This window comes from Dermacentor variabilis, chromosome 2 (genome assembly GCF_050947875.1).
Source record: "Dermacentor variabilis isolate Ectoservices chromosome 2, ASM5094787v1, whole genome shotgun sequence".
NCBI lineage: Eukaryota > Metazoa > Arthropoda > Arachnida > Ixodida > Ixodidae > Dermacentor > Dermacentor variabilis.
In genome coordinates, this window is record NC_134569.1 from 6,503,504 (window position 1) to 6,527,641 (window position 24,138).

Below are 24,138 nucleotides of genomic sequence, written 5' to 3' on the forward strand. Positions count from 1 at the left end.
TTACCTTCGACAATGCCCAAAAATCGGGCGATTTATGAAAAGTGATGATATGAGTCTCAACAAAACCACAGTTGAGAAACGCACGGCAAATAATGTTGCGACGATACGCGTTTTTATCTGTCCAAAGGATTTCATGGTGGGAGACGCTGATAGCGACCACAGCTGTTTCGCAGAAGCAACACTTTGATTCTAGTGTGTACTACAATATGCCTAGTTCATTCAATAAACCAGGCGCTGAATTCGCTCGAGTTTAGCAATTTCCTTATTAATGAACGGGTCCCACATTATAGAAGCATACTCTAGGACTGGGCGTGTGAGGGAACGATAAACTTTCTTTTAACTTCCTACGTAGAAAGCAACGTTTTTTAAATTATTTATTACATATGCTATTAATAACGCATTAGTGTGCCATTTGAGGGTGTATATACTGTTAATGGTGCAAGGCGGGGACACAGCTAGCAAAGGAGAAAATCAAAGCCCCCTTCTTAAAGAAATATGAATGAACGCGAAGCTTCCCGCAATGCTAACTGAATCGTAGACAAAGTCCTAAGCGAAGGACCACGCAACGAAACCACGAAATACTGAGCGACCCAATTGCGTGATTTGATTGCTTGCTTAGGATTGTATTTTTTGAACGTTGAAGTTAAATGAAGATACATTTCGTTAAGTTGCATAGCCTTTATTTTAAAACATGTAGACGTTGATTACACGTACGCACTCGCACTTTCACAGATGACTCTTTGCGCTGTGATCGCTGTGGTACGGCCAGAGGCTCTGTCATATCGTAACGTGACACATCCTGCTTGCCTGTGCTAGTTTGTTCCAGGAGCAGGCAAGGGCGTGGGCAGGCTTTGGGGCAACACGCGGCAGCCCTCCCTGAAAGGCTGCTAGTAAGTGGTCCTGCTGATCCCTTTTGACTCAGGGCAGGCGTTTGTCAACGCCACAGGAGATGTTGAAAGTACAAAAAGGAAAGAAAGTAAGACGTAGAAAGTAAGGAGAGAAAGAACATAAAACACAGTTTTGTCACAGTCACAGTCTGCGAGCCCGTCTGGTTGGTCCGGTAACAGGGCGCGAGCGCCCCGGTCACAGCAGACACGGCCTTTCGCATTTGGGCCACGTTGGCTGAGTAAAGGTTCCCGAAACTTGCCATGTTTACTATTTGGTTTCTTTAGAACACAATATAGTCAATCTGTACCGCTATATAATTAATTAGGCGGTAGAAGATGCCGTCAGAATCCATGACGTCACAGCGACCAGGTGCGGGAACTTCAAGGAGGCTTTATTAGAAAAAGGCGTAGTCCCAGCAAAGCCAGCAGAGACCATGCATGATTCAAGGAAGCGTCGCCACCCGTCTTTCGTTCTTGCGCTTCTGGCTTACCAAGCGTCTTATCGTAGTAAAAGTGTTGTTTTTGGTGTCCTAGAGAGGTAATTTACTGATGCAGAAGAAATCATTTTTCTCTTTAGTGTTCCTTTAAGCATACTGAGGACAACTCCATTTTTATGCAACGTGCATGTTGCCGCAGCAAAAACGCCGGTAAGCAGGCCGGAAAATTTTTAAAAATACAGCATTAGGGGATGCTTTGATACGAGCAATAAGAAAGACGCCTCACCTCGCAAACAACAGTAACTGTTCTTTGTCGGAACAAAGTTCTTTCGGCCAGTGTTATGCAGCCAGTGCTTCCTGCGCAAGCCGTCACGCTTTTCTTGTGGTATCACAAATATTACATAATAATCTTCAAGCTTCTTGCTGCAGTTGTATACGCAACACCACGGCATAGCGCTAGCACAGAGAGCAGGAAACACTTCGTACAAAACGTTCGCTACGCCGAGCCAGCCGAGCTGAGGAGAAAAATGGCGCGGGCTAAAAAGAAACACGAAAAACGCAAGATCTGTGTGGCGATCAGTTGTTGCCGCGCAGCGCTAGCGGACAAGCTTTGTGCGCGGAAACGCAGGCGCAAACGCAATACGCTCGCTGAACCCGAACAGCATGTTGCTGCTGGCCAGCCAAGCTAGCGTGCGATGCACCCTGTCCCAGCTTCTCCGGCGTGCGATAGGACACGTTCTATTCCCGCGCCAGCCGCGCTAGACTGTAGAGCGTGACATTTTCGCCGATGTAGCGAACTGCGCCACGCGTGGATCGCGTTACGCGGGACTATACCGCACCTTTAGCTCGGCCACACCAATGCGTTCTTCGAGCGGTGGCAGAACGCGTCGAGGCCGCGCTCGGAGAATACTCATTAAAAGAACATCGTGGGCGCATGAGGCAGCTGAGGCAGTATACTAACTCTGACTAGCAGACGTGCGAGACCTGTTCGCTGATACACCGGAACGGAACACAAGCCTAGAATAAAGAACACCCAAGCAAGGCAAGCAGACAACACGGGCGCTGGTTCTCCACATTCTTCACTGTACGTCACTTCCGCCGGGCGATAATGGCGGCGTTTTTTTCCGTTTTGGTAGGAAAAACACCGACTTTTGCGAGCTCCTTGAGACGCATTGACCTGCATTCAAGCGTAAGATTTTGCACAGAGGCTACTGCATGCCTAAATTATCTGAAACTGGGCTTTTTACGCGGTCCAAAGTTTTGTAGCGCTTGGCCTTTAAGCATCTTTAACATGATCTTTAAGCATGAAATGCTTTCAGCTCCCGTTGCCAGCGGCCTTCAAGTGGACTTGAGCCAAAAGCCAGAACCGTCATCCGGGCACTCAATTTAAGAGAACCAGTCAAAAACTTAAAAAAATGCGGTCTCTGGTCCCCAACCCGTACAAGACCTCATGACAGTTAAAAAAACATATGTTGCTTCCGAGTTCTTCCTAATGTTTCTTCACATTATCGTTCAAGCTGTAACTTCTAGTACGCTGAAGTTTTATTTGTTGTTTCCAATAGGCGACGTTCAAAAGGCAGATACAGGGCACTATACATTTGATTGTCATCTTTTTTTTTTTTTTGGCGCTGAGTGCTCTTTTCGAGGCCAGCTGTCCGTGAAATCCGCGGCGCGCCGGCCTCGTCTGGCAGCGTTTAAGCCGGCAGCTTATCACTTTTTGACCCAGACGAGACTTGCAATGAAGTTTTGCCTGTGACAGGAAACTATTGCGCCCATATGAACCAGTGCACAGTATGGCGCGTCGGGGTGTGCCGTTGAGAACATGCACTGCACCCAATTAAGATTGTGTCTATACTATCATCTTCAACCAATCTGGTTTGCCGGTAGCCATTCGATTCAGGCTTACATCTGCTCTACGGGAGAGCCAGAGTTTTCCTACCGCGGTCACACATTCATGTCTTTCTCTCTCTCTCTCTCTCTGTGTGTGTGCATGTGCGCGCGTGCGTGTGTGTGTGTGCGTGCGTGTGTGTGTGCGTGTGTGTGTGTGTGTGTGTGTGTGTGTGTGTGTGTGTGTGTGTGTGTGTGTGTGTGTGTGTGTGTGTGTGTGTGAAGTTAGCTGGTCCATGCCGTCGTCCAACTTATCCACGCTGAGGACGTTGTTGAAGGAAATGACTGCTTCTCATCGAGAACGAGGAATATGGGTTTATTTACAGTATCTACATGCAGCTAGTTCATCAGTCTAGCATGACTGCGAGAGAAAAGTACATCAGTCTAACATGACTGCTTGAGAAAAGTGCATCAGTCTAACATGACTGCTTGAGGAAGTGCATCAGTCTAACATGACTGCTTGAGGAAGTACACTGAGCAGCCGCACAACAGCGGTTTATAAACACACAGTCCTCCCCCGATACCCAGGTGACGGAAACGGCCGTCCAGTCATCGTAAACAAGTCGCCTCTCTGCGGGACGGTTTACACACACACACTCACACACACACTTCCTTGCGCGAGGTTCACGGTCCGGAGCCGACGTCAGACGGACTTCGTAGAACTCGGGGCTTGTGTCAGGAAAGGTGCCTTTTATTCCCCGAGCTGTCCCCCGCAGCGCGGCCGGGTGCCCATTGTCTTGGGTCTTGGACGGCGCGTGGGAAGGAGCCTCGAACTACGTTCCCGCGAGCACTCCCCCGCTCGAGGCAGGGTGGTGGCGGCGGCTCAGTAACAATAGTTGTTCCGCCGAACGCATTCAGTCACAACGGCGACGAGGCTAGAGCGTAACTGTGGCGTTCCAAGTAAAGTTGCCGCCGCTGTCGCAACTGGCTGGCAAAACTTGCACCTCAGCTGGGCCGTTCTTAACAGTGTGTGTGTGTGTGTGTGTGTGTGTGTGTGTGTGTGTGTGTGTGTGTGTGTGTGTGTGTGTGTGTGTCTGTGTGTGTGTGCGTGCGTGCGTGCGTGCGCGTGCATTGAGGTGCCTGCCATCAGAACAACTCCGGAGCTGCTTCAGATCGGTCACATTGAGAACATTAACTGTACTCTTGCCTTTCGGCGCCCTTCTTCAAGCGAAATATCCGAACGATGGCGGCTGCATTCGTCACAGAGCAATATTTTTTTTTTCTTCAGTGAAACCTGGCGACCGCTTTTCCGGCTGATGCAACATGAAAGGATCAAATCCCTTGCAACCCACCATGCAGGTACAGTGCAGGTGCTCCTTCCCGGTTAGCACGCATATTAAAACATATGCATGCTTACCGAACGGAACGAGCAGACGAGCGTTTGTCTTCCGCAACCGAGACGCTGAGCAGACGATCAGGAACACTAAATATTATGGCGTTTTACGTGCCAAAACCACTCTCTGATTATGACGCACGTCGTAGTGAGTCGCTCCGGAAATTTGGAACACCTGTGGTTTTTTAACGTGCACCACAGTGTTTTCGCATTTCTGCCCCATCGAAATGCGGTCGCCGTGGGCGGGATTCGATCCCGCCGACCTCGTGCTCAGCATCCCAACTAAGCAATCACGGCGGGTCAGGAACACTGCATGATCCGCGGTTGGAAACGTGCAAGTTTAGACGTCATTATTGATATATCCTAACAGTTTTTTTGCAAATTATTATAATTTCAATCCTGATTTGAGAGCGTTTTAATTTATAAATGCAGAACGTTTTGCACAACATGTTTAAATTTAGCGCGCTACGCACGCCGGTCGATCGCAGCGCTTGCTAGTGGCGTCATCGCAGAAGTGTCCCCGGTTCTCCTATGTTTAGCCGTACGGACTACACACTGCCCCATTTCAGTACGCCAGCAGTTCATGCGTTAACAGCCCAGCCCGCCGAAACTGAAAAGTGTTTTCGGTGTTGTCAGCGTTCTGGGCTGAAAATGCACGTCATGGAAGCTTTTTGCAACAAGGTTGAGCAGAGCAGAAGCAAGACAAGACAAATAGCGCAGAATTTCAAAGCTGCGCTGCATAAACGCCAGTCAATAGGTATTTTTGGACTCTTTTCGTAAGTGAACAACAGCGGCACTACAACGCCGTGCTTGTTTTTTCTCAGTGCTTGAGCTTCACGACAATTTGGAGACCAGCAAACGTGAGAGGCGGAGATACTCAAAGGGTATGTCACTGCATTCGTTAAGAATCCAGCCGCTTTCCTGATGTGGTAACGTGTTTGAAAAGTTCCTAATGAATGCGCTTGCTTTCGAGAAATTCAATTGTATAATTTTGCCCCTACTGGAACGTCTTTGCTGGTTTGCTCTCTGTTGCTCAGCCATTGAAGATGGATTTGAAGACATCGTAGATTTAATGCGGCGGTACCAGCTGATGATGGAAAAGAAGAAACGGGGCACGGATCAGTTGGCTGCCCTCGCCGCCATCTACGACGAGAAACAGAAGCGGCTGGAACTGCACACGCTGGGCAAGTCTGCCTCTGCTGAATGCTTTCTCGGTGCGCCCGTGTGCCGGGACGATGGCGCGAGCGCTGTTGCGGAAAACGCGTGTCAGGACTTTTGAAAACTGCGTCGTGCGCGTCTCTGCACTTCACTGCAGGCAGCGAAATGAAGTTTCCGATTGTTTCAGCAAGTTTAATGTGTGTCCACAAAAGTATACATGACATTGGCATGTCTGCTCAGAATAACATTTTAAGTTCGAGAAGTATTATGCCAGAGCCGTTCAATTTCTAACCTTGCAAGCGAAGGCACTGTGTATAGTTGATCGAAATGAATGTCAATGATGCCTCCAATTTAACTCTTGCATGTGTAGACGTGTTTCGCCAATTGGCAGGAGCTATCACGTTACACCACACTTTTTGATTGCAGGCTTTAAAACAAGTAGTGGCACCTTGGCATTTGGCTTGGCAAGCTTTCATCCACTTCCGTAGCTCATGACACAGTCGGGGGTTACATAGTTGGCTAGCTGACTTGCCAGTGGCATGCATGTGTAGAAACATCTAGTTCACTTCCCTTATATGCCTTAAAGAAATGCAGTGCTCTGTCATGGAAAATGTCCGTTGCTCAAGACTTTGTAGCTCGGTGTTGTTCTAACGTCAGCACGCATGCGGCGGCTGTCGCAGAGTGTATCTGGCGGCCATCCCCTCCCCGTGTTCCCTTCTCCTTACCCTGTGGTCTGGGGGCAACGCCCCAAGACAATAAAGCTGGCTTTTTCCTTGTTGGCACTGATGTCTGGTCACTTCATATACGTATTTTGGTTGCATTGCTTCCTGCCTTTCAGTTTTCAAATGTTGCTCATGTCTACATGCCTCGGAATTTAAAAGTTAGACACATTTAAAATGTTGCATTCATTAAAGGAAAATTTGCGCTCAATAGCAGCTGAATGTTGCAAGGTAACCTGACAGGGGCTGCTTTGAAAGCAAGCTTTACAGTTGAAGAAATTCAGATCACTCATCTAGTGTCTACATTTGTGACACACATTACTACAGTTGGGCAGGAACACTACTAGAACCTTGACACAGAAGACCAAGAAATTGGTACACGTTCCACGACCATGCAACACCAAGGTACATAGTTTGTTTTTATTGACATGAAAATGTTTCTCATGCTCTGGCCACCAAAACGCATGTTGCTTTGTTCTCTACCACTGCAATTAATTCTCAGGGCATCAGAATCGACTGCTAGCACAATCAGTGCCTTTTCTCCTTTAAAGTCAGTGTTTCCATTTTAGTGATTTTGTTGCTAAATTTAGCAACAAATTTTTCTTTTGGCGACGTGACAAAAGACAAATGGCGATGTTTTAGCATTTTCAAAGGTAGAAAACTTACTTCAAAAATCACATTATAAAATGTGGTTTATTGCTCATAAGTGCCGTTTAAAAGGCAGTTCCGTTTAAGCAATTTCCATTTATTGAGATTCCACTGTATCTTATTGGCCAGATGAGCAAGATCTATTTTATTGACTGCAAGCATTCAGTGCCATCTCTGGTATAGCAGATGTGGACATCTAGCAAAGCAGTGGAGCTAATGAAGTAAACAAAAACTCGATATTGCTGGATTGAGCACCTCAGACAATTAGCTCAGTGCCTTTGTACAATAAGGAAGTTCTAGCATGTTCCTAAACATATTAATGTTTGGGAATACTGAGATACTGGAGAGGTGCACAGCAGCAATAATGCTGGTGGTGACATCCTGTGATGCAGAGTTTAACCAAAGAGCACAAAAAGCTAATGTTTGCTACAATATTCTACTTCTGGTGTAAGCCATTGGTAGCAACATAATCGTTGACATGCAGTCCTTTTATGATTTTCCTTTAACGAGAACGCTCGCACCACACAAAAATAATTTCAAATGCAAAGCATAACAAGATGTTGCTACCAGTGTTGCTGCTCTTGTAGTGGTGGAGGTTGAATGCGCAGGTAAAATAATAGCATCTGTGGACTTGACAAAGCCCTGACATGCAACTCTCTTGAAACTGTAGGCCTTTCCACTCTCCTGTGTTTGTTTTCTTGTTTATTTATTGATCTACTTTATTTTCTTCTTTTTTTTTAGAAATGATGGATAGCGTACTGTATCAGACCATGCCTGTTCTAAAGGGCAAAGCCATGCAGCATCTACCGTCCACAGCTTTGCTAACCCAGCAATTACAAACCATTTAAAAACAAACAAAACCACCCTATTGACTGGTCACTGTATTGCTCTCAATGAAAGTGATGCAAAAACCAACTTTACCCGCTCTGCCCTGCTGATACGAAATGCTTTAGAAAAACTTGTACCGGATGCAATCCTTTCATGACACACACATCTGATAAGTGCTTAATAATGACTGTCGTAGAGTAAAGGTAGAATGGTCTGTTATTCCTTCGAGGCCCCGTTTGGCAAATGAAGCAGAAGATAAAGGACCAATTTCTACTTCATATCCTAACCACACTGCTTATGAAGTCAGTGTGATGTCCCAGATTTCGCAGTGTTTTGGATATTTTGGCCATGCAGGAAGCTTTAAGAAGTTGTGAGGTTGGGTCTTTTTTCTACTTCCAAATGTAGTGCAATTCATTTTACTGATAACCAATTAACTACTGCTGAGATGCTGTCAAAAATCTGTGACTGCGTGGGCAGCTGATGTGCAAATTTCTAGCTGGCATCACCAGCCATCTTTCATTCTTGCCTCCTATCTGGGTTTTAAAAACATTTCCCAAAATAAAGCTGACTTACTCACAACTTGAAATGTAGTGATCCTTTAAGGCTGCAAAATATTTGTGCTTTTGCCATGTGCATTCTCCTGGAATTGCACCTTTCTTTGTTTTGGAGGAGCATGAAAGTGTAATCTGTAATTCGAAAGCATTTATTGTGCTGTAGAATAGTTCAAAAGTGGCCTATTAAACATAAAGCCTTTTTCTTGCATTTTATACATAATTGACTCCATTCGGTTCCTAAATATGGAAAGCTGAGTCTCTAGAACATGTGAATACTAATGTTACTTTCATGATAGCAGCAAATCTCTTTTCTAAAGATTATTTGGTTAAACAACCCAACTTATGACATCTAAAGAAATTGCAGTTCAAGCGTGTTTCTTTTCTCAGAATTGCGTCTTCATGACCTGCTGAAGGCGAGGACATCAGGCTCGGAGTGTTTGGTGGACTTGGCCGTCAAATGGGCAGGATTGCAAGTCGTATTAATACCTGGTAAGTTGCGTCTGAAATGAAGATGTTGCATGAGGTTTATTGATGTTTAGCAAGTTAGGTCTCAGGCTAAACCAAACTAATCTCCGAACTTCAGACTGTTAAAGATCGTCTGCTATCTACGGACGTAACATTGACTGACATATGCAAGTGTTTGACTGACCTTGAAGCACATTACAGTCGGCTCTCAAGCATGTGCACTGAAATAGATGACCTGAAAACTTTCAGCGCTGAAATAACCCACCAGTATCATGATCTTGAATCCCGTGTAGACAGCAGCAAAAACCGCTCGTGCCGAAACAATCTGATATTTTATGGCATTCATGATCCCAGTCCCAAAGAATCTTTCACTGATTCTGAAGCAATAGTCATTCGTCACATCAGTGAAAACCTTCAACTAACAACCGATCTTTCACATATAGAACACGCACACCGCCTTAGACGCCATTCGCCTGATTGCGTCCAGCCTTTGATCATAAAATTTAACTCATTTAAAGTCAAACAGTCGATTTTATCAGAAGGCACAATTCAAAGACACAAATTACAGCGTTGGTGAAGATTTCTCACTCTCAGTCCGGCATGCCCTAAAGCATCTAGTAACCTTCGCCAAAACAAAATCTACAGCATTTAAGTTGAGCTTCAAAACATTGTTCATTGGTTCAAAACGTTACGTATTTGATGAATCCTCCCAGACAGTAAAGGAACAAATGTAGCAATCACCGCGATGTCAATTATCCTCAAACACACCCCAATCAGCAACGCAAACTACCCTATATCTTTCCGTAATTTTGACTAACATTCGCAGCTTTATTTCAAAATGTGAACTCATCTCTAATCTTGTTTCATCCTCCAGCAGCAACTTACTCGTATTAACAGAAACATGGCTTAATAGTGACGTCACTGATCACGAGATCCTGGCTGACTAGCCGAATTTTCAAGTATTCCGCAAGGACCGCGATGGCAGAAAGGGAGGAGGGGTGCTCATTGCAGTTAGCTAGGAACTACCATCCACTTTGGTTAATCTTTCATCCTGTCTCGAGATGCTATGGATAAAATGTCAAGCTACACGACAATCTGTTTTACTTGGTGTGTGCTACAGACACCTGCAAAGAAACCCTGATTTCCCTGACAAACTTAATTCCGTACTAAGTGAACTTTCAGCAAAGCATCCTATTACACATATTATCCTGCTTGGTGACTTTAATTTTCCAAACATTGATTTGCCTAACCTAACTGGTGACGGAGGATGCCACAGCGAGGCAATCGAGTTTGTGAATGTTTGCCTTAATTTTAACCTTACTCAAATCATATCCAAACCAACCCGCGTAACCCAAGATTGTGAAAGAATTTTATACTTTATACTAACCAGTATCCCTGAAACCATAAAATCCATTTCATACTTGCCAGAAATAAATGACCACAAAGCAGTTCAAGCCGACATTATAGTTGCTCCACTAAAACGACAAACCATTAAAAAGACCATACGACTCTACGATAAGGAAAATTACACCGCTATAAATAATAAACTGAATAATTTTCTTCCAATATTCCAAGAAAATTTTCATTGTCGTTCGGTGCATGAAAACCGGACGTTATTTAAGGATAAAAGAGATATATTAGTAAAAAAATTCATTCCAAAATTCAGTTTTCATGCCTGCTCTCAAAAACCATGGTTTATTAAAACACTTAAAAGACTAGAAAATAAGAAAAAATTCCTGTTTCTCTTCGCCAAGCTGCAGGATAATGAAAACATGTGGCTAAAATATTATAGTACAGCTGAAAAAACATACCTAACAGCAATTCGCAACGCTAAGCATTCTTTTTTCCACGCTGACTTGCTGAAAATGCTGAATACCAACCCAACAAAATTCTGGCAGGTTATAAACCCAAATCACACATGCACTGTCGCTCTTACAAAAGAATCAGGTGAAGTGGCCACCAACATTGAATGTGCTAATATGTTTAACACCGCCTTTTCATCTGTATTTAGCAAAGAAACTGACATGCCACCCCCTGTACAATCCAGTGTCTTCGGAACTGTTATGCCGCCAATTTTCTTTGTTGCATCTGGAATTTCTGCCATAATTGACAAACTTAAACTATCTTCATCAGCCGGGATCGATAACATAATTTAAAATTTCTAAGGAACACTCAAAACATTTGTGCATCATTTTTGTGTTTACTGTACCTGTACTCACACTCACTTTCCACGGGCCAGCTTCCTGCCAATTGAAAATATAGAAAGGTCATTGCAGTCTTCAAATCAGGTACCATAGAATTGCCGCTAAACTACCGACCCATTTCTTTAACCAGTATCCCGTGCAAAATCATGGAGCATGTCATTTACACATGCATCATTTACTTCTATGATTCGAATAATTTTGTCGATCCTGCGCAGCATGGATTTTGTGGGGGTTTTTCGTGCGAAACTCAACTGGCCTTGTTTGTGCACAACTTACATGCTAACTTAGATTGCAATTTTCAGACTGACGCCATTTTCCTGGACTTCGCGAAAGCGTTTGATAAAGTACGCCATAAGCGCCTTCTACTCATACTTTCACTGTTAAATCTTCACCCCGACATCATAAACTGGACCCGTGAATTTCTAAATAACCGCTCTCGGGCTGTTTTTGTTAACAATGCTACCTCTGCTTCCCTTCCAGTAACATCAGGCATTCTGCAAAATTCTGTCCTTGGCCCGATTTTTTATATACATTAACGGCCTACCAACTCGTGTATCTTGTAATATCCGAATGTTTGCTGACAACTGTGTTGTTTATCACACTGTTGCCAACGCCTCTGATCAATTAACCCTTCAAAGTGATCTTAACCATGTAACGCAATGGTGCAACGATTAGCTAATGGAACTTAACCCTCACAAATGCAAAGCCTTATCTTTCAAACACCGCCGCTTTCCACTTGTTTTTTCTTATGCGATTAGCAGCGTTCCTGTCAAAGCAGTTCAATCATTCAAGTATCTGGGAGTCACTTTCTGCCATGACCTTTCTTGGGCTTTACACGTCACTAATGTCATATCATCTGTAAATAAAACACTTGGATTTTTGCGACATCATCTACATAACACACCTAAAAATGTAAAATTGTTAGCTTATAAAACTCTCGTGAGAACAGAATTGGAATATGCTTTCCCAATTTGTAACCCGCGACAAGCTCATATTCAAGACACCTTTAAGCCACTTCAAAACCATGCTACTAGATTTATTCATTGTTCGTATTCTTATGATGTGAGCGTGTCATCGTTAAAAGCAGAATCTAATTTACCCCTTCTCTCATGTTGCCACCATATCGCCAGTCTTTCTTTATTCTATAAACTTTTTCATAGCTTGATGGGTATCCTGCCATACATTGTTCCCCCAACACGCATATCTAATTGCACTGGTCATCCTCTTCAAGTCGTGCGCCCACGTGCATGCACCGTTGCCTTTTCTACATCGTTTTTCCCTCACACAGCTGCTGACTGGAATGGCCTTCTGGGCGACGTCGCTGCCATCCCTTGTCCATCCACCTTCATAGAAAGCGTCACCAATCACCTTTCACCATAGATTAATGCATGGTTTCTGCTTATTTCTGTGCAACCCACCCCTTATGTAGTACCCCGTCACGGGGTCTTTAAGGAACAAAAATGAAATGAAATGAAGCGGATCCAGCGGAGAGAGCAGCCGAGCAGTCCCAGCCAAACGACAGTGCGAGCCAAAGCAGTGACACCGACCCCTTGATCTTTATCTTCCTCACTTCAGGAGCCATGCGGCCGCAGTAATGTTTGTGCGATCTTTGTCATTACAATGGCCCTACAAGAGAATAGTAGCCATCCTGGCGACTCACAGTGACGAAACGATAAGGGGATCATAATAGGTTCCAAGCCGGCTGACGTGCACTGTCTCATGACCGCGATGCCGCAGGTCATCAAATGGAGTCAGAAGTTCGACCACATAGGTTTACAGCAGATGTACAGGCAGTGAGCCGATAGGGTCCATGATATTGAGCCAGCAGCTTGTATGAAAGACCGGGAATGTGAGGCAAATTGCATAACCAGAGGAAGGAGCTGACACGGAAAGTGGTAGTGCTCAGGCCATAGTCATGCCGATCCCGCGCGTGAGCTTGACCCTCCGTCGTGAAGGTGCGGGCAAGCTGGTGGCATTCTTCAGCGTACTTGGCTACTTCTGATATGGGTCTAAATTCAGAGGCATCGGGTTGGTATGGCAATACTGTATTGAGCATACAGAAGGGTTCTTGTCCATACAACAAAGAGAACGGTGAAAAACCTGTGGTAGCTTGAGTCGCAGTATTGTACACGTAGATTACAAAGAGGAGAACCATATCCCAGTTGGAGTGGTCCAACGCAAAGTATGTAGTGAGCATGTCACCAGGGGTGCGCTTGAAGCACTATTCATCCATTTGTCTGAGGATGGTAAGCAGTAGATGTGCAGTGGATGATGTGGCACTCAGCAAGCAGAGCTTCAACCACTTGGGAAAGAAAGACGCTCCCTCTGTTCCTGAGGAGTTCACGAGGAGCGCCGTCGAAGCACGAAATTGCGCAGGATGAAGAAAGCAACCTCGCATGCTGTAGCAGCAGGAAGGGCAGCTGTCCCAGCATATCGGGTGAGATGGTCAACACCGATTATCCATCGGTTTCCAGACATAGTGCTTCGTCGCATCAAAGTGCTTGTGGCGTCCACCACAAGACATAGTGCCCATCCGGACGTAATGCTCCATCTGTGTCGGAGTGCTTGTGGCCAGACCTGTGCACCACTTGGATATCATACTCTTGTAACCGCAGGGCGCAGCAACGAAGGCTGCCCGAGGGGGTCTTTCAAAGCCTACAACCAGCAAAGAGCATGGTGGTCCGTGACGACATAAAAGGGTAGGGTCGTAACTTCCCAAGTGCCCAGACTATAGCCAGGCACTCTTTTTAAGTGATTAAATAGTTGGTCCCGACCTTTGTAAGGGTTCAGCTCGCGTAGTTGATAACATACTTGTTATAGCCAGGCTTGCGTTGCGCGAGCACTGCACCAAGGCTCACGCCGCTTGCATCCGTGTGTACCTATGTGGGCGCCCGTGGATAGTAGTGCTGGAGTATCGGAGGAGATGTGAGCAGCTGGTGTAGTGTCTGGAATGTGTCGTCACATTCAGGAGGCCATTTGGACATGTCGGTGCCAACGGTGAGAAGGCGCGTCAAAGGAGCGATAATAGTAGCGAAATTGCGCACAAATCGACGAAGATAAGAACAAAGGCCAATAAAGCTCTGGAGGTACTTCAGTGACGTCGGTTTAGGGAATTCGGTGACAGCTCAAAATTTCACAGGATTAGGGAGGATGCCGTCCTTGGAAACAACATGGCCCAAAATTGTCAAGTTGCATGCTCCAAAGCGGCACTTTTTGATATTCAACTGAAGACCAGCGTTCTCAAGACATGTCAACACCTGGTGGAGACAAGAGAGGTGCATCAAAAAATCTGAAGAAAACACGACGATGTCATCAAGCTAGCACAGACAGATGTTCCATCTGAGACCACGAAGTATGTTATCCATCATGCGCTCGAAAGTTGCGAGCGCATGGCAGAGTCCGAATGGCATGACGTTACGTTCATATAGCCCATCAGGGGTGACAAGCGCTGACTTAGGACGATCGCATGTGGCCATGGGAACTGCCAGTAACCAGATCGCAGGTCCAATGATAAGAAGTACTCTCGGCGCCTTGTGAACGATCAAGTGCATCATCAATGCGGGGTAAAAGGTAGACGTCCTTCCGCGTTACTTTGCTGAGATGGCGGTAATCGACACAGAATCAAATAGAACCACCCTTTTTCCGCACTAGCACAACTGAAGAAGCTCACGGACTCTGGGATGGTTGAATGACACTATGCTTGAGCATGTCATTCACTTGGTTGCTGATTACACGCCGCTGAGATGCGTTAAGGGCGTTGTCTAAGGGGAGGCTGGGACCCGGTGTCGATGTGGTGGGAAAAACTGTCCGTACTACCCAAGCCGTGTTTTGTACAGTCGAAGGAAGAGCGGAAACTATCCAGGAGAGACATAACTTGCTCACGGCTTTCAAGTGAAAGGTTGGCGTCAATGCATGAATCGAAGACCTCGGTAGCCAATTGGGAGCTCTTTGGAAATGGCGTCATGGCATCGAGGGAAAGTACAGAAGAGGAGCCAAGAACATTCAAACACTCAGGTATGAATGGGCTCGACAGAGCCAAGGGATTCGTCGCGAGGGAGAGTGAGCGGCTATGCGAACGGGTTGTGTACTTGCTTTACTGTTGTACCAGCGGCTACGTCAAGAACGGCAAATGGAAGTGGTAGAGCTTTGCGGCGAAGAAAAGTAGATGAGGGCGTGAACAATACCTGGGCATCGGGCGCAGATGGACAAAACAAAAAGACTGGTGTAGAGGTGCTTGGCGGTAGACCAGTATTGGCGGCGGCAATAATCTTTACAGGGGTGGGAGAGGTGGCCGGCAGAGTGTTATGAAAGACAGACAGAGCAATTTCGGTGTGGGCGCAGTCAATGACGGCTCTGTGGCGCGAAAGTCCCATCCCAGGATGACATCATGAGAGCAGGAAGGCAGCACAAGGAACTCAATCGTGTAAAGTATGTCCTGAAGAACGATCCTAGCGGTGCGTTTGGCTGAAGATTCGATGGGCTTCCGTGGTGGCAGTACGAAGTACAAGGCCAGAAAGTGATGTGGTGACCTTCCTGATCTTACAGCAAAGAGCCTCACATATGACGGAAATGACAGCGCATGTGTTGACAAGTGCGAATGTAGTGACTCCTTCAACTTGTATTTCTATAATGTATTGCGGCGATAGCGGAGGTCTTGGGCATTTTGACAATCATGCAGCTGTTGCCTCCGAAGCTGCAGCACTTGCTTTCCCTCGTTGGAAGGCGGGCGACGACGCATCCGCAATATCGAACGGCGACGCGATGATAGTGAACGACGGCTGCTAAAGTTCTGGCGACCGGTCCAGAAGTTCGGCGACGAGTTCGAATCAGCATCCTGTTGGGCTGCGGTGTCGATCAACGACGACGTCCGGACGCGGCAGGCGGTGGTGACAAAAGCGCGCCATGTGTCCCGCGAGACCACAGGAGAAGCATATCGGCTGATTGTCCCGCGTGCGCCTGCATTGCTGTTAAATAGAACAACGTCATTGGCAAACCGAAGGTTGCCGAGGTATTCGCCGTCGATCCTTACACCTAAGCCTTCCCAGTTTAATAGCTTGAATACCTCTTTCAAGCATGTAGTGAATAGCATTGGAGAGATTTTGTCTCCCTGTCTGACCTCTTTCTTTATAGGTATCTTCCTGCTTTTCTTATGTAGAATTAAGGTAGCTGTGGAATATGTTTAGATATTTTCTAAGGTATTTACGTAAGCGGTGTGTACTCTTTGATTACGTAACACCTCTATGACTGCTGGTATCTGTACTGAATCAAATGCCTTTTCGTAATCTATGGAAGCCATATAGAGAGGCTTATTGTACTCTGCGCATTTCTTGATAACCTGATTAATGACATGCATGTGATCCATTGTAGAGTATCCCTTCCTGAAACCTGCCTGTTCCCTTGGTTGACTAAAGTCGAGTGTTGCTGTTATTCTATTGGAGATTCTCTTGGTGAATATTTGGTATAGTAAGGGAGTAAGCTAATGGGCCTATAATTTTTCAATTCTTTAAAGGGACACTAAAGGTTACCAGAAACTCAAGTTAAAGTGGTAGAGCAATGTTCTAGAACGTCTAAGGCGTCAATATAATCGCGAACAGAGCTTTAGTAACCGAGAAATTGAGGTAAATGCATGACACGATTTGAGACTCCCCAGCGACATTCCGGTACTAGCCCGATGACGAAAGCACTCCTCATAATTTGTGTTACTAATACTCAACTACTCGTATTAAAAATATCATTTCATTCGATTATAAGACGGAAAAAAATTCTACTTGTCTACGTCTATTTGATTCTAAAAAAAAATAACATTTTGACGTTACCCTTCAGTAATATGGGTGGTGGAAAGGTTTCGTTTTCGCTCTACTCTGCGCGCTCGACTCTGCGCCGGGCACGCTTTGGAGTTTCAGTAGTTTCGTTATCGCGTCGTGCTGTGAGGGTTCTGCTGGCTCGCGAAACTTTCATTTGGAAGAAGCAGCGAGAATGCCACGTCCATGTGATGTCGTGGGAAGCCCTCGTTGCTTTCCCGCTCCGGAGAGCCGGTGTCGAGGCCGCCGTCGTAGTACGCAACGACGCCGGCAGCACGAGCCCTCAGCAGCAGGTCGCGCTCGTCAGTGCTCAAATCGCTGAAGTTGGGCCCACCATCGCGAGCCAATCTGTCGTTGTCAGGGTCCATTGCGACGAGCGTCGAAGTTTGCGTCATAGAATGAAGTACCAGCTTATGGTCGCGCGTTTCTCCTTCCGCTAGCCACCATACTCCTGCTTTCGCTCTCCTGTCGGCTCTGTCTTGGCTCTGTTTCTGGCCGCGCGTTTGCGTTTTGCGCAGAAAAGCCGTAGCGCCGTCTGCGGACGCCGTTCTACTCACCGATGGCGCAACGACACTATGAGACCATGATGTCAGTACTCCTCGATCGGAGGGCGGGCGATTTGAACTGCGCTAGAGGTACGCGGATGCTTCAGAACGCATTTTCTCTTAAAATAAGTCTCTCCTTGGCATGAAACAAGCATTTCGAGGTTTCTGGGATGGTATTTCAACAGTCCACGTTGACTTAATAGTAACCTTTAGTGTCCCTTTAACGACTCCCTTTTTGTGGATTAGTATAATATTTGCATTCTTCCAGTTTTCTGAGACCATTGCAGTTGACAGACACTTTGTATACAGAGCCGCCAGTTTTTCAAGCATTGTCTCCTCCATCTTTGATTAAATCGACTGTTATTCCATCTTCTCCTGCCACTCTTCCTCATTTCATGTCTTGCAAGGCCCTTTTGACCTCATCGCTAGTTATAGGAGTTTCTGCATCCTGTTCATTACTGTTTCTTATAGAGGTATCCCAACTCCTCTGGGTAATGTACAGGCCAGTGTAGAATTCTTCCGTTTCTTTTACTATACCTTCGAGATTGCTGATGACATTAACCTGCTTTTCTTGCAGCGCATACATCTTGGTTTCTCCTATGCCAAGGTTCCGTCTCACAGATTTCAGGCTGCGTCCATTTTTTTACTGCTTCTTCAGTCTTTCTCATGTTATTGTTTCGAATATCACTTATTTTCGCCTTGTTGATCACTTTTGACAGTTCCCCGAATTCCATATTCCATCTTATCTCTTAAGTTGGACACTTTCATTCTTTGTCGTTTCTTTATTAGGTCCTTTGTTAATTGGCAGAGCTTGCCTACTGGTTGCCTTGGTGCCTTGCCTCCCACTTCAATTGCTGCCTCTGAAGCCATACTGTTCCATTCATTACCTCTATGTCATCTTCATCTCTCTCTTCTAAGGCTGCATATTTGTTTGCAAGTACCAGCCTGAATTTGTCTGCTTTTACGCTTACAGCCTCTAGGTTGATCTGTTCCTTCTGGACCAATTTTACTCTGTCTCTCTACAAATTGAGGTGAATCCTAGCCCTCACTAACCTATGATCCCATTACTACAGTATGCTGTGTTTGCACTTTTCTGATCGCTAATTCATCCTCGTAAAACTGATCCACTTCATCATCGCGACTGGATGTTGGAGCATAGGCTTGTACTACCTTTAATCTATACCTCTTATTAAGTTTGATTACGACTACAGCTACCCTCTCATGAATGCTGTGCAATTCATCAATGTTGCCCGCTATGTCCTTATGAATTAGGAGTCTTACCTTGTATTGCATCTTATCTGGGAGACCTCTATAGCAGAGGACATGTCCGTTATTCAGCAATGTATAAGCCTCACCAGTTCTTCTAATCTCACTAAGGTCGATGATATCCCAAACAATGTCTGATAGTTCCCAAAGAGTCCTGCTAAGCTAGCCTCACTCGACAGGATTCGGCAATTAAAGGTTGACAGGCTCAGTTTCCATTGGTGGCCTGTCCGGACCCAGAGATTCTTAGCACCCTCTGTTGCGTCATAGGTCTGGCCGCCGCCTTGGTCAGGTGCTCCACAGCTGCTGGGGACTGAGGGCCATGAGTTAATTGTATGAATCATTTGAGAGGTAGTGGCCGAATACTGCACCAGGGAGGCCAATTCCTGTTCTGGGGAGGGAGTGTCGTTGTTGAAGCTTAGCGGGCCTTCCTGATTTACTTGTACCTGAATTAGTATGGCCCCACTCGCTCTCGGCACATTCTGCGGTGTCAGGCGTCACTCGAAGCCCAAGCCTGCAGATGTTGTGAACTGGAGGAGGTGAATTTCAAGCTCACCATCGTCAAATTAAAGAGAGAAAAAAAATTCCTTATGGAAGGTTTTGAAGTTCCGACTATGGCAACTGAGCATTTGATATAGCTCAGCCAGATAATCTCGTAGGTGGCAAGGCTACCTTATTGCCGATAAGTACAGCCCAGAGGGCCCTACGTGCCTAAAAGCTGCTTTGATTTATCCGCGATAGATGATATAGAATGATTTCTAAACAGTTCTGGCCTTGTAGTTCCGAAATCTCACGTGTTCAGGCAGCCGTAAACTCTGCTAGGTAAACCACACAGGCATACCGACGACTTTTCACCGTTGCGAACGCATGCTCGTGATCTACAGGAGTACAAATGGAAACCTGTGAAAACGAATATAAGTGCAAATGTAGAAGAAATAAATGGATGGAAAGTATGACCTTTTTTTTTTTCTAGCTATGTATGCATACATATAGCTATTTATATAGTATATATCGCTATGGAGGGGGGGGGTATACATATCCACAAATATGCTCGGCGAGAAACTGATTAATCATACGACACAACCGGGAGGATGGCAAAAAAAAAGAAGCTTTGCCTTATGGACACACTCCGATCAAAATTTGCCAAACAAATTATTACACACCTTGCCGTAAAATGCGCTATCCTTGATATTTTTATATGGAGCATAACAATGTGCAATATTCGTCTCAACACGCACCAGAAGTGCCATTTCCTCAAACTGGGGACTTTGTTCACCTGCATTTTGCATTGGTTGCACATGAAAGCACTTTTAGCCAGTCTTTTGTGTTTAATTAAGTTGCTGCTACAGAAGCAGCAGACTACCATTATCAGATCATAAAAGAACAGTGAACAAAGCTAAAATATCTTTTAAAACCCAAACCTACCTCAAATAACGCATTTTATTTTGTCAATGAATATAGCAAAAATAATATGAAAGCCGGTAATAGGAGGTGCATATCAAGGAGAAATTTCTCCAAATTGCTCATGGAGTGTTTCGTACTCCTGAGATCAGCCATCAGTTTTTTTTTCTATTTTTCCTTTAGCACCATGTCTTGCCTTTGTTGTGAAATTCAAATGATGCTCAACAGACAATTTTGTTTGTTTGTTTATAAAACATCATTTAGAATTGCACTTCCCTAAGTGTAGTAATGGGCCACGAATTCAGAAATAGAAATTGGAGAGAATTGAGTTCCCACCTAGGGTGTTTGGCATAGAATAATTATTCGGTATTCATATTAACATATGAAAAAAAATTCTATTTCGGAATGAACATGTGTCTCCTCTCATGTGTAGAGTTATCACGAGTGGTCATTGAATTTTTCGAAGAAGGCCTTTTGCACAATTTCGTTAAGTTGTATTCCTTTGTGAGTGGTCTTTGTATATAGTCACTGTCGTATTATTTGGACGTCATCATGGCATGATCACGCATTTCATAGAGCCTAAATAAATGGCGATTAGAATGTGTTGCAAGGTTTTACTTGATCTCTTGAGATGCTATCTACTTGCACCGTGTCATAAGTGGTAATGTAGCCAGATAATCTTAAGCACACTTGTCCAAAGAAGTTCTTGCAGTTCAGAATCGGAGAAAGCTCATATTTTGTAGCCTAGGCGCCTGGCACAGGTACACTGCACAGGCACCAAACTCGGGCACAAAATGCACTATTGAGTTGGGGTTGAGATGCTTGAATCACGAAATAAATAAAAAATTTGAGGTTTTTTTTCTATGTTAAAACTTTAGTGGGCAGGAGTACATAGCTATTGCAGCTTTTTGCCTGACAGCAATGTGAAACGGTTAAGACCTTTTGTCATTTTGCTGTCTTTCGTTCAAACTCGACAGTGTCCTTGACTTTTGATCCTTGGCTCGTCTCCTGCACTAACAAAGATGCTGAAAAGTTTGGACATTGCATTGTTGCTTTTCGAACCCAACTGTTGCTTCGATGTGATCAAGCGACCAACATTAATACTTGCATGCGTTACTAGCAGCAGCTGCTCATGTAAAGATGTGGCATCTGTCTGACTACCTGGCAGTGGGATGCACCCACTCATCAAGCTTGCCTGTTTGATCACAAAGCACACACGCAAAGGAAAGCTTGTATGCTGCTGCAAGGTTTCCGAGTGAATTTGCACAACCTGACCATGGGCCATCTCTTGTAACAATTCTTCATCTTTTTTGGTGTGCTCTTCACAATTACTTTTTGGTGCACCATGGTGCAGCAGATGGTAAAAATACAAATTAGGGAAAATGACCATCAGTGAATGCAGCAATGCCAGTAATGTGCATTATGCATTGCGTACAACTTTGTGGGTTTCTTCCTCACCTCACTGCAAAAATTCACTTTAGACTTGTCATGAGAATATGAAACAAATGGCCATGTCAAATTTTACTGCACCAAGCAGCTATGAGATAAGAAACAAATCAGTTGCCGTTTTGGTAAGTCAGCATTCTGTTACACTCGGATGCATTGGCATGAAAAATCCACTTTAGACATCTCGTGAAAAGATGAAACGAATAGCCATAACCAATTTTACTGCACCTAGCAGCTGTGAGGTAGGAAACTGGTTGGTTACTGTTTCCGTAAGTCTGCCATCTGTTACACTCAGATGCATTTACATGCAGCAGCACCGACGTCACTGTCGAACACTTGAGCTCCCGTCTAGGTGGCAATGGATGGATGGATGGATGCAAAACTTTAATAAGGTCCTGAGGTACGCGACTCAGCGCGCTGCGGGCCGCTCCCACGTTGGGACAGTCAGGCCTTGCCCGACCGCCGCATCGTGGGCCCTCTGGACAGCCCATAGTTGCGCCCCGGCATCGGGGCTCTTGATAGCGGAGAGCCACTTGTCCACATTGATTGGTGGCAATGCCAACTTTATAAGGAACAGTCTGGTGGGGCCTGATGGAGTGGAGAAAACAAAATATTAGTCTCAACGCTTCGAGATTTGTATGACTGTTGTTCCTTAATTTGAATGGAAATGAATATTTGACAATTTTGAACAGCGTATTCTTGAACCGAATATCAAAGCTTATTCAATTTGAATTTGAAATTTAGGGTATTTACTCATGTCTAATAGCAATGAAAAGAATTTTTTTTTTTTTTTCAAGCTGGTATCTGGCAATGAGCATTGGACAAAATCGGAGGCTTGCAGCACTTTGCTAGCACATTCACAATATGCCGATTAGGTTGCGATAATAGAGAATATGAGAGCAGATGATACATATTTTCTAACGACCCATTGCATTTTCGGTTCTTATCATTCATCACACCCAGTGGCTGCAAATTTCAGTGATAATGGCTTCGTGTGAGGGAATGCAGGGCACAAAAGAAAGGCAAATAAAAGAAATTGTTGTAACACAGGACGCTTAGATAAACCCCTTGTCAGCACACATGCAGCAATTTGTTGCAGCCACAGTCAAACAGTATCCTTCTTTCAAAAACTGCTCCATTCACATTTCCTTCTGGCATAACAGTGCAGGACTTCTGACCAAGGCACAGCATGTTGTGTGCACAGTTTGCAGGAATGGGCAGCATTGGTAGACTGCTGCGAGATGCATGGTGGCAGCTGTAGATTACAGGTTTGGCGGGCAATCCTGGGCACACGAGCGGGGCACACCAACAGCTGTGCCTCCAGGTGTGCTGTGAAATTATGCACCATTTGAATGAAATAGTATTTATGTGCAATGCTTCGCAGAGTCATGAAATAGCTGTACATGAGATCGAGTTAACATTAAATGGAAATGTGGTTCGAATTAAGTGTAGTGTGTGGCAACACTTTAACATTCCCAACTTACCCGCCGTGGTTGCTCAGTGGCTGTGGTGTTGGGCTGCTGAGCACGAGGTCGCGGGATCAAATCCCGGCCACGGCGGCCACATTTCGATGGGGGCGAAATGCGAAAACACCCGTGTACTTAGATTTAGGTGCACGTTAAAGAACCCCAGGTGGTCGAAATTTCAGGAGTCCTTCACTACGGCGTGCCTCATAATCAGAAAGTGGTTTTGGCACGTAAAACCATGTAATTTTTTAACATTCCCAACTTGATTAGAAGCTTTCAAAATAATTACTAAACCCTCGTTGCCCCCCCCCTCCTACTGTTTCCATGCATCATACAAGGTTCTTAGTCGACTTCCCGGTGTGCATGGTGGGCAAAACGAGGCACTTCCTTTATATTTGTTAAAAATAAGTCCAAGTTCACATCAGGACCCTCTCTCCTTCTTGCATGAAAAGTCTCTGCTTTTAATACTGTTGTCTTCCCTAGACGAGTCGACTAGGGAAGACAACGGTATTAAATGCGGAGTTGACTAGGGAATCTGAAGACTGTCTAGCAGCAAATCACAATCGTCAAATACGTTGCGATACCACGCCCAAAGCAGTTGCACCAAGCAACTGCTGCACCAGTTGATAGCCCCATGCTATCACAACGCTCTGCAGTAACCCCACCTCCGAAGCCCGATGGTATGGAATATGTGGCAGGATAGTAACCTGGGAGTCCATGGTCGGCGCCGGCCTTCGGTAGCATTTAAGGTGGGTCCTTTTCATCATTAGTTCAGGCTGTCAGGTAGCGGTGGGTGCCTTTTGTGGGCCCAGTCAGCGTCAATGCTGCGTTGACTTCTTGGTAGGCGCTGATGAATGGGCGGTGGTTACCTCATGGCAAAGGTCTAATTAACGCCTCTGACCGTGTTGAGAAGTAACAATGATGTATAGGCAAAGTTCAAAGTGTGTGGATTAATTACAGTCTGCAATAAATTATATATTCGAGTCCGCTGGAGGATTAAGGGTGTTTTTTATAAGCAGTACAAAATATAGCTCACTGTATATGCTGTAACTACATATGCCACCGAGATCAAACTTAGAGAAAGTGTGGGGAACAC

The 24,138-nt window shown here is 45.2% G+C and overlaps 2 protein-coding genes across 4 annotated transcripts in view; one reads left to right on the forward strand and one right to left on the reverse strand.

The window, feature by feature from the left end:
* The first annotated feature begins 5,091 nt into the window (after positions 1 to 5,091).
* LOC142571314 (uncharacterized) overlaps positions 5,092 to 24,138 on the forward strand; it is a 43,139-nt gene continuing 24,092 nt past the window's right edge. Inside the window, exons 1-4 of one of the 2 annotated variants that reach the window (XM_075679573.1) lie at positions 5,092 to 5,301; positions 5,369 to 5,428; positions 5,582 to 5,728; positions 8,839 to 8,940. In XM_075679573.1, the coding sequence (XP_075535688.1) occupies positions 5,196 to 5,301; positions 5,369 to 5,428; positions 5,582 to 5,728; positions 8,839 to 8,940 (415 nt within the window). In that variant the 5' untranslated portion in view covers positions 5,092 to 5,195. The remainder of the gene's footprint in view (positions 5,302 to 5,368; positions 5,429 to 5,581; positions 5,729 to 8,838; positions 8,941 to 24,138) is intronic. The other variant, XM_075679574.1, reaches the window with a different exon arrangement.
* Positions 21,946 to 24,138, reverse strand: part of Nost (Nostrin) — a 109,136-nt gene continuing 106,943 nt past the window's right edge. For both annotated transcript variants that reach the window (XR_012825844.1, XR_012825845.1), the window contains one exon: positions 21,946 to 22,164. The gene's annotated coding sequence lies outside the window, so the exon portion shown is untranslated. The remainder of the gene's footprint in view (positions 22,165 to 24,138) is intronic.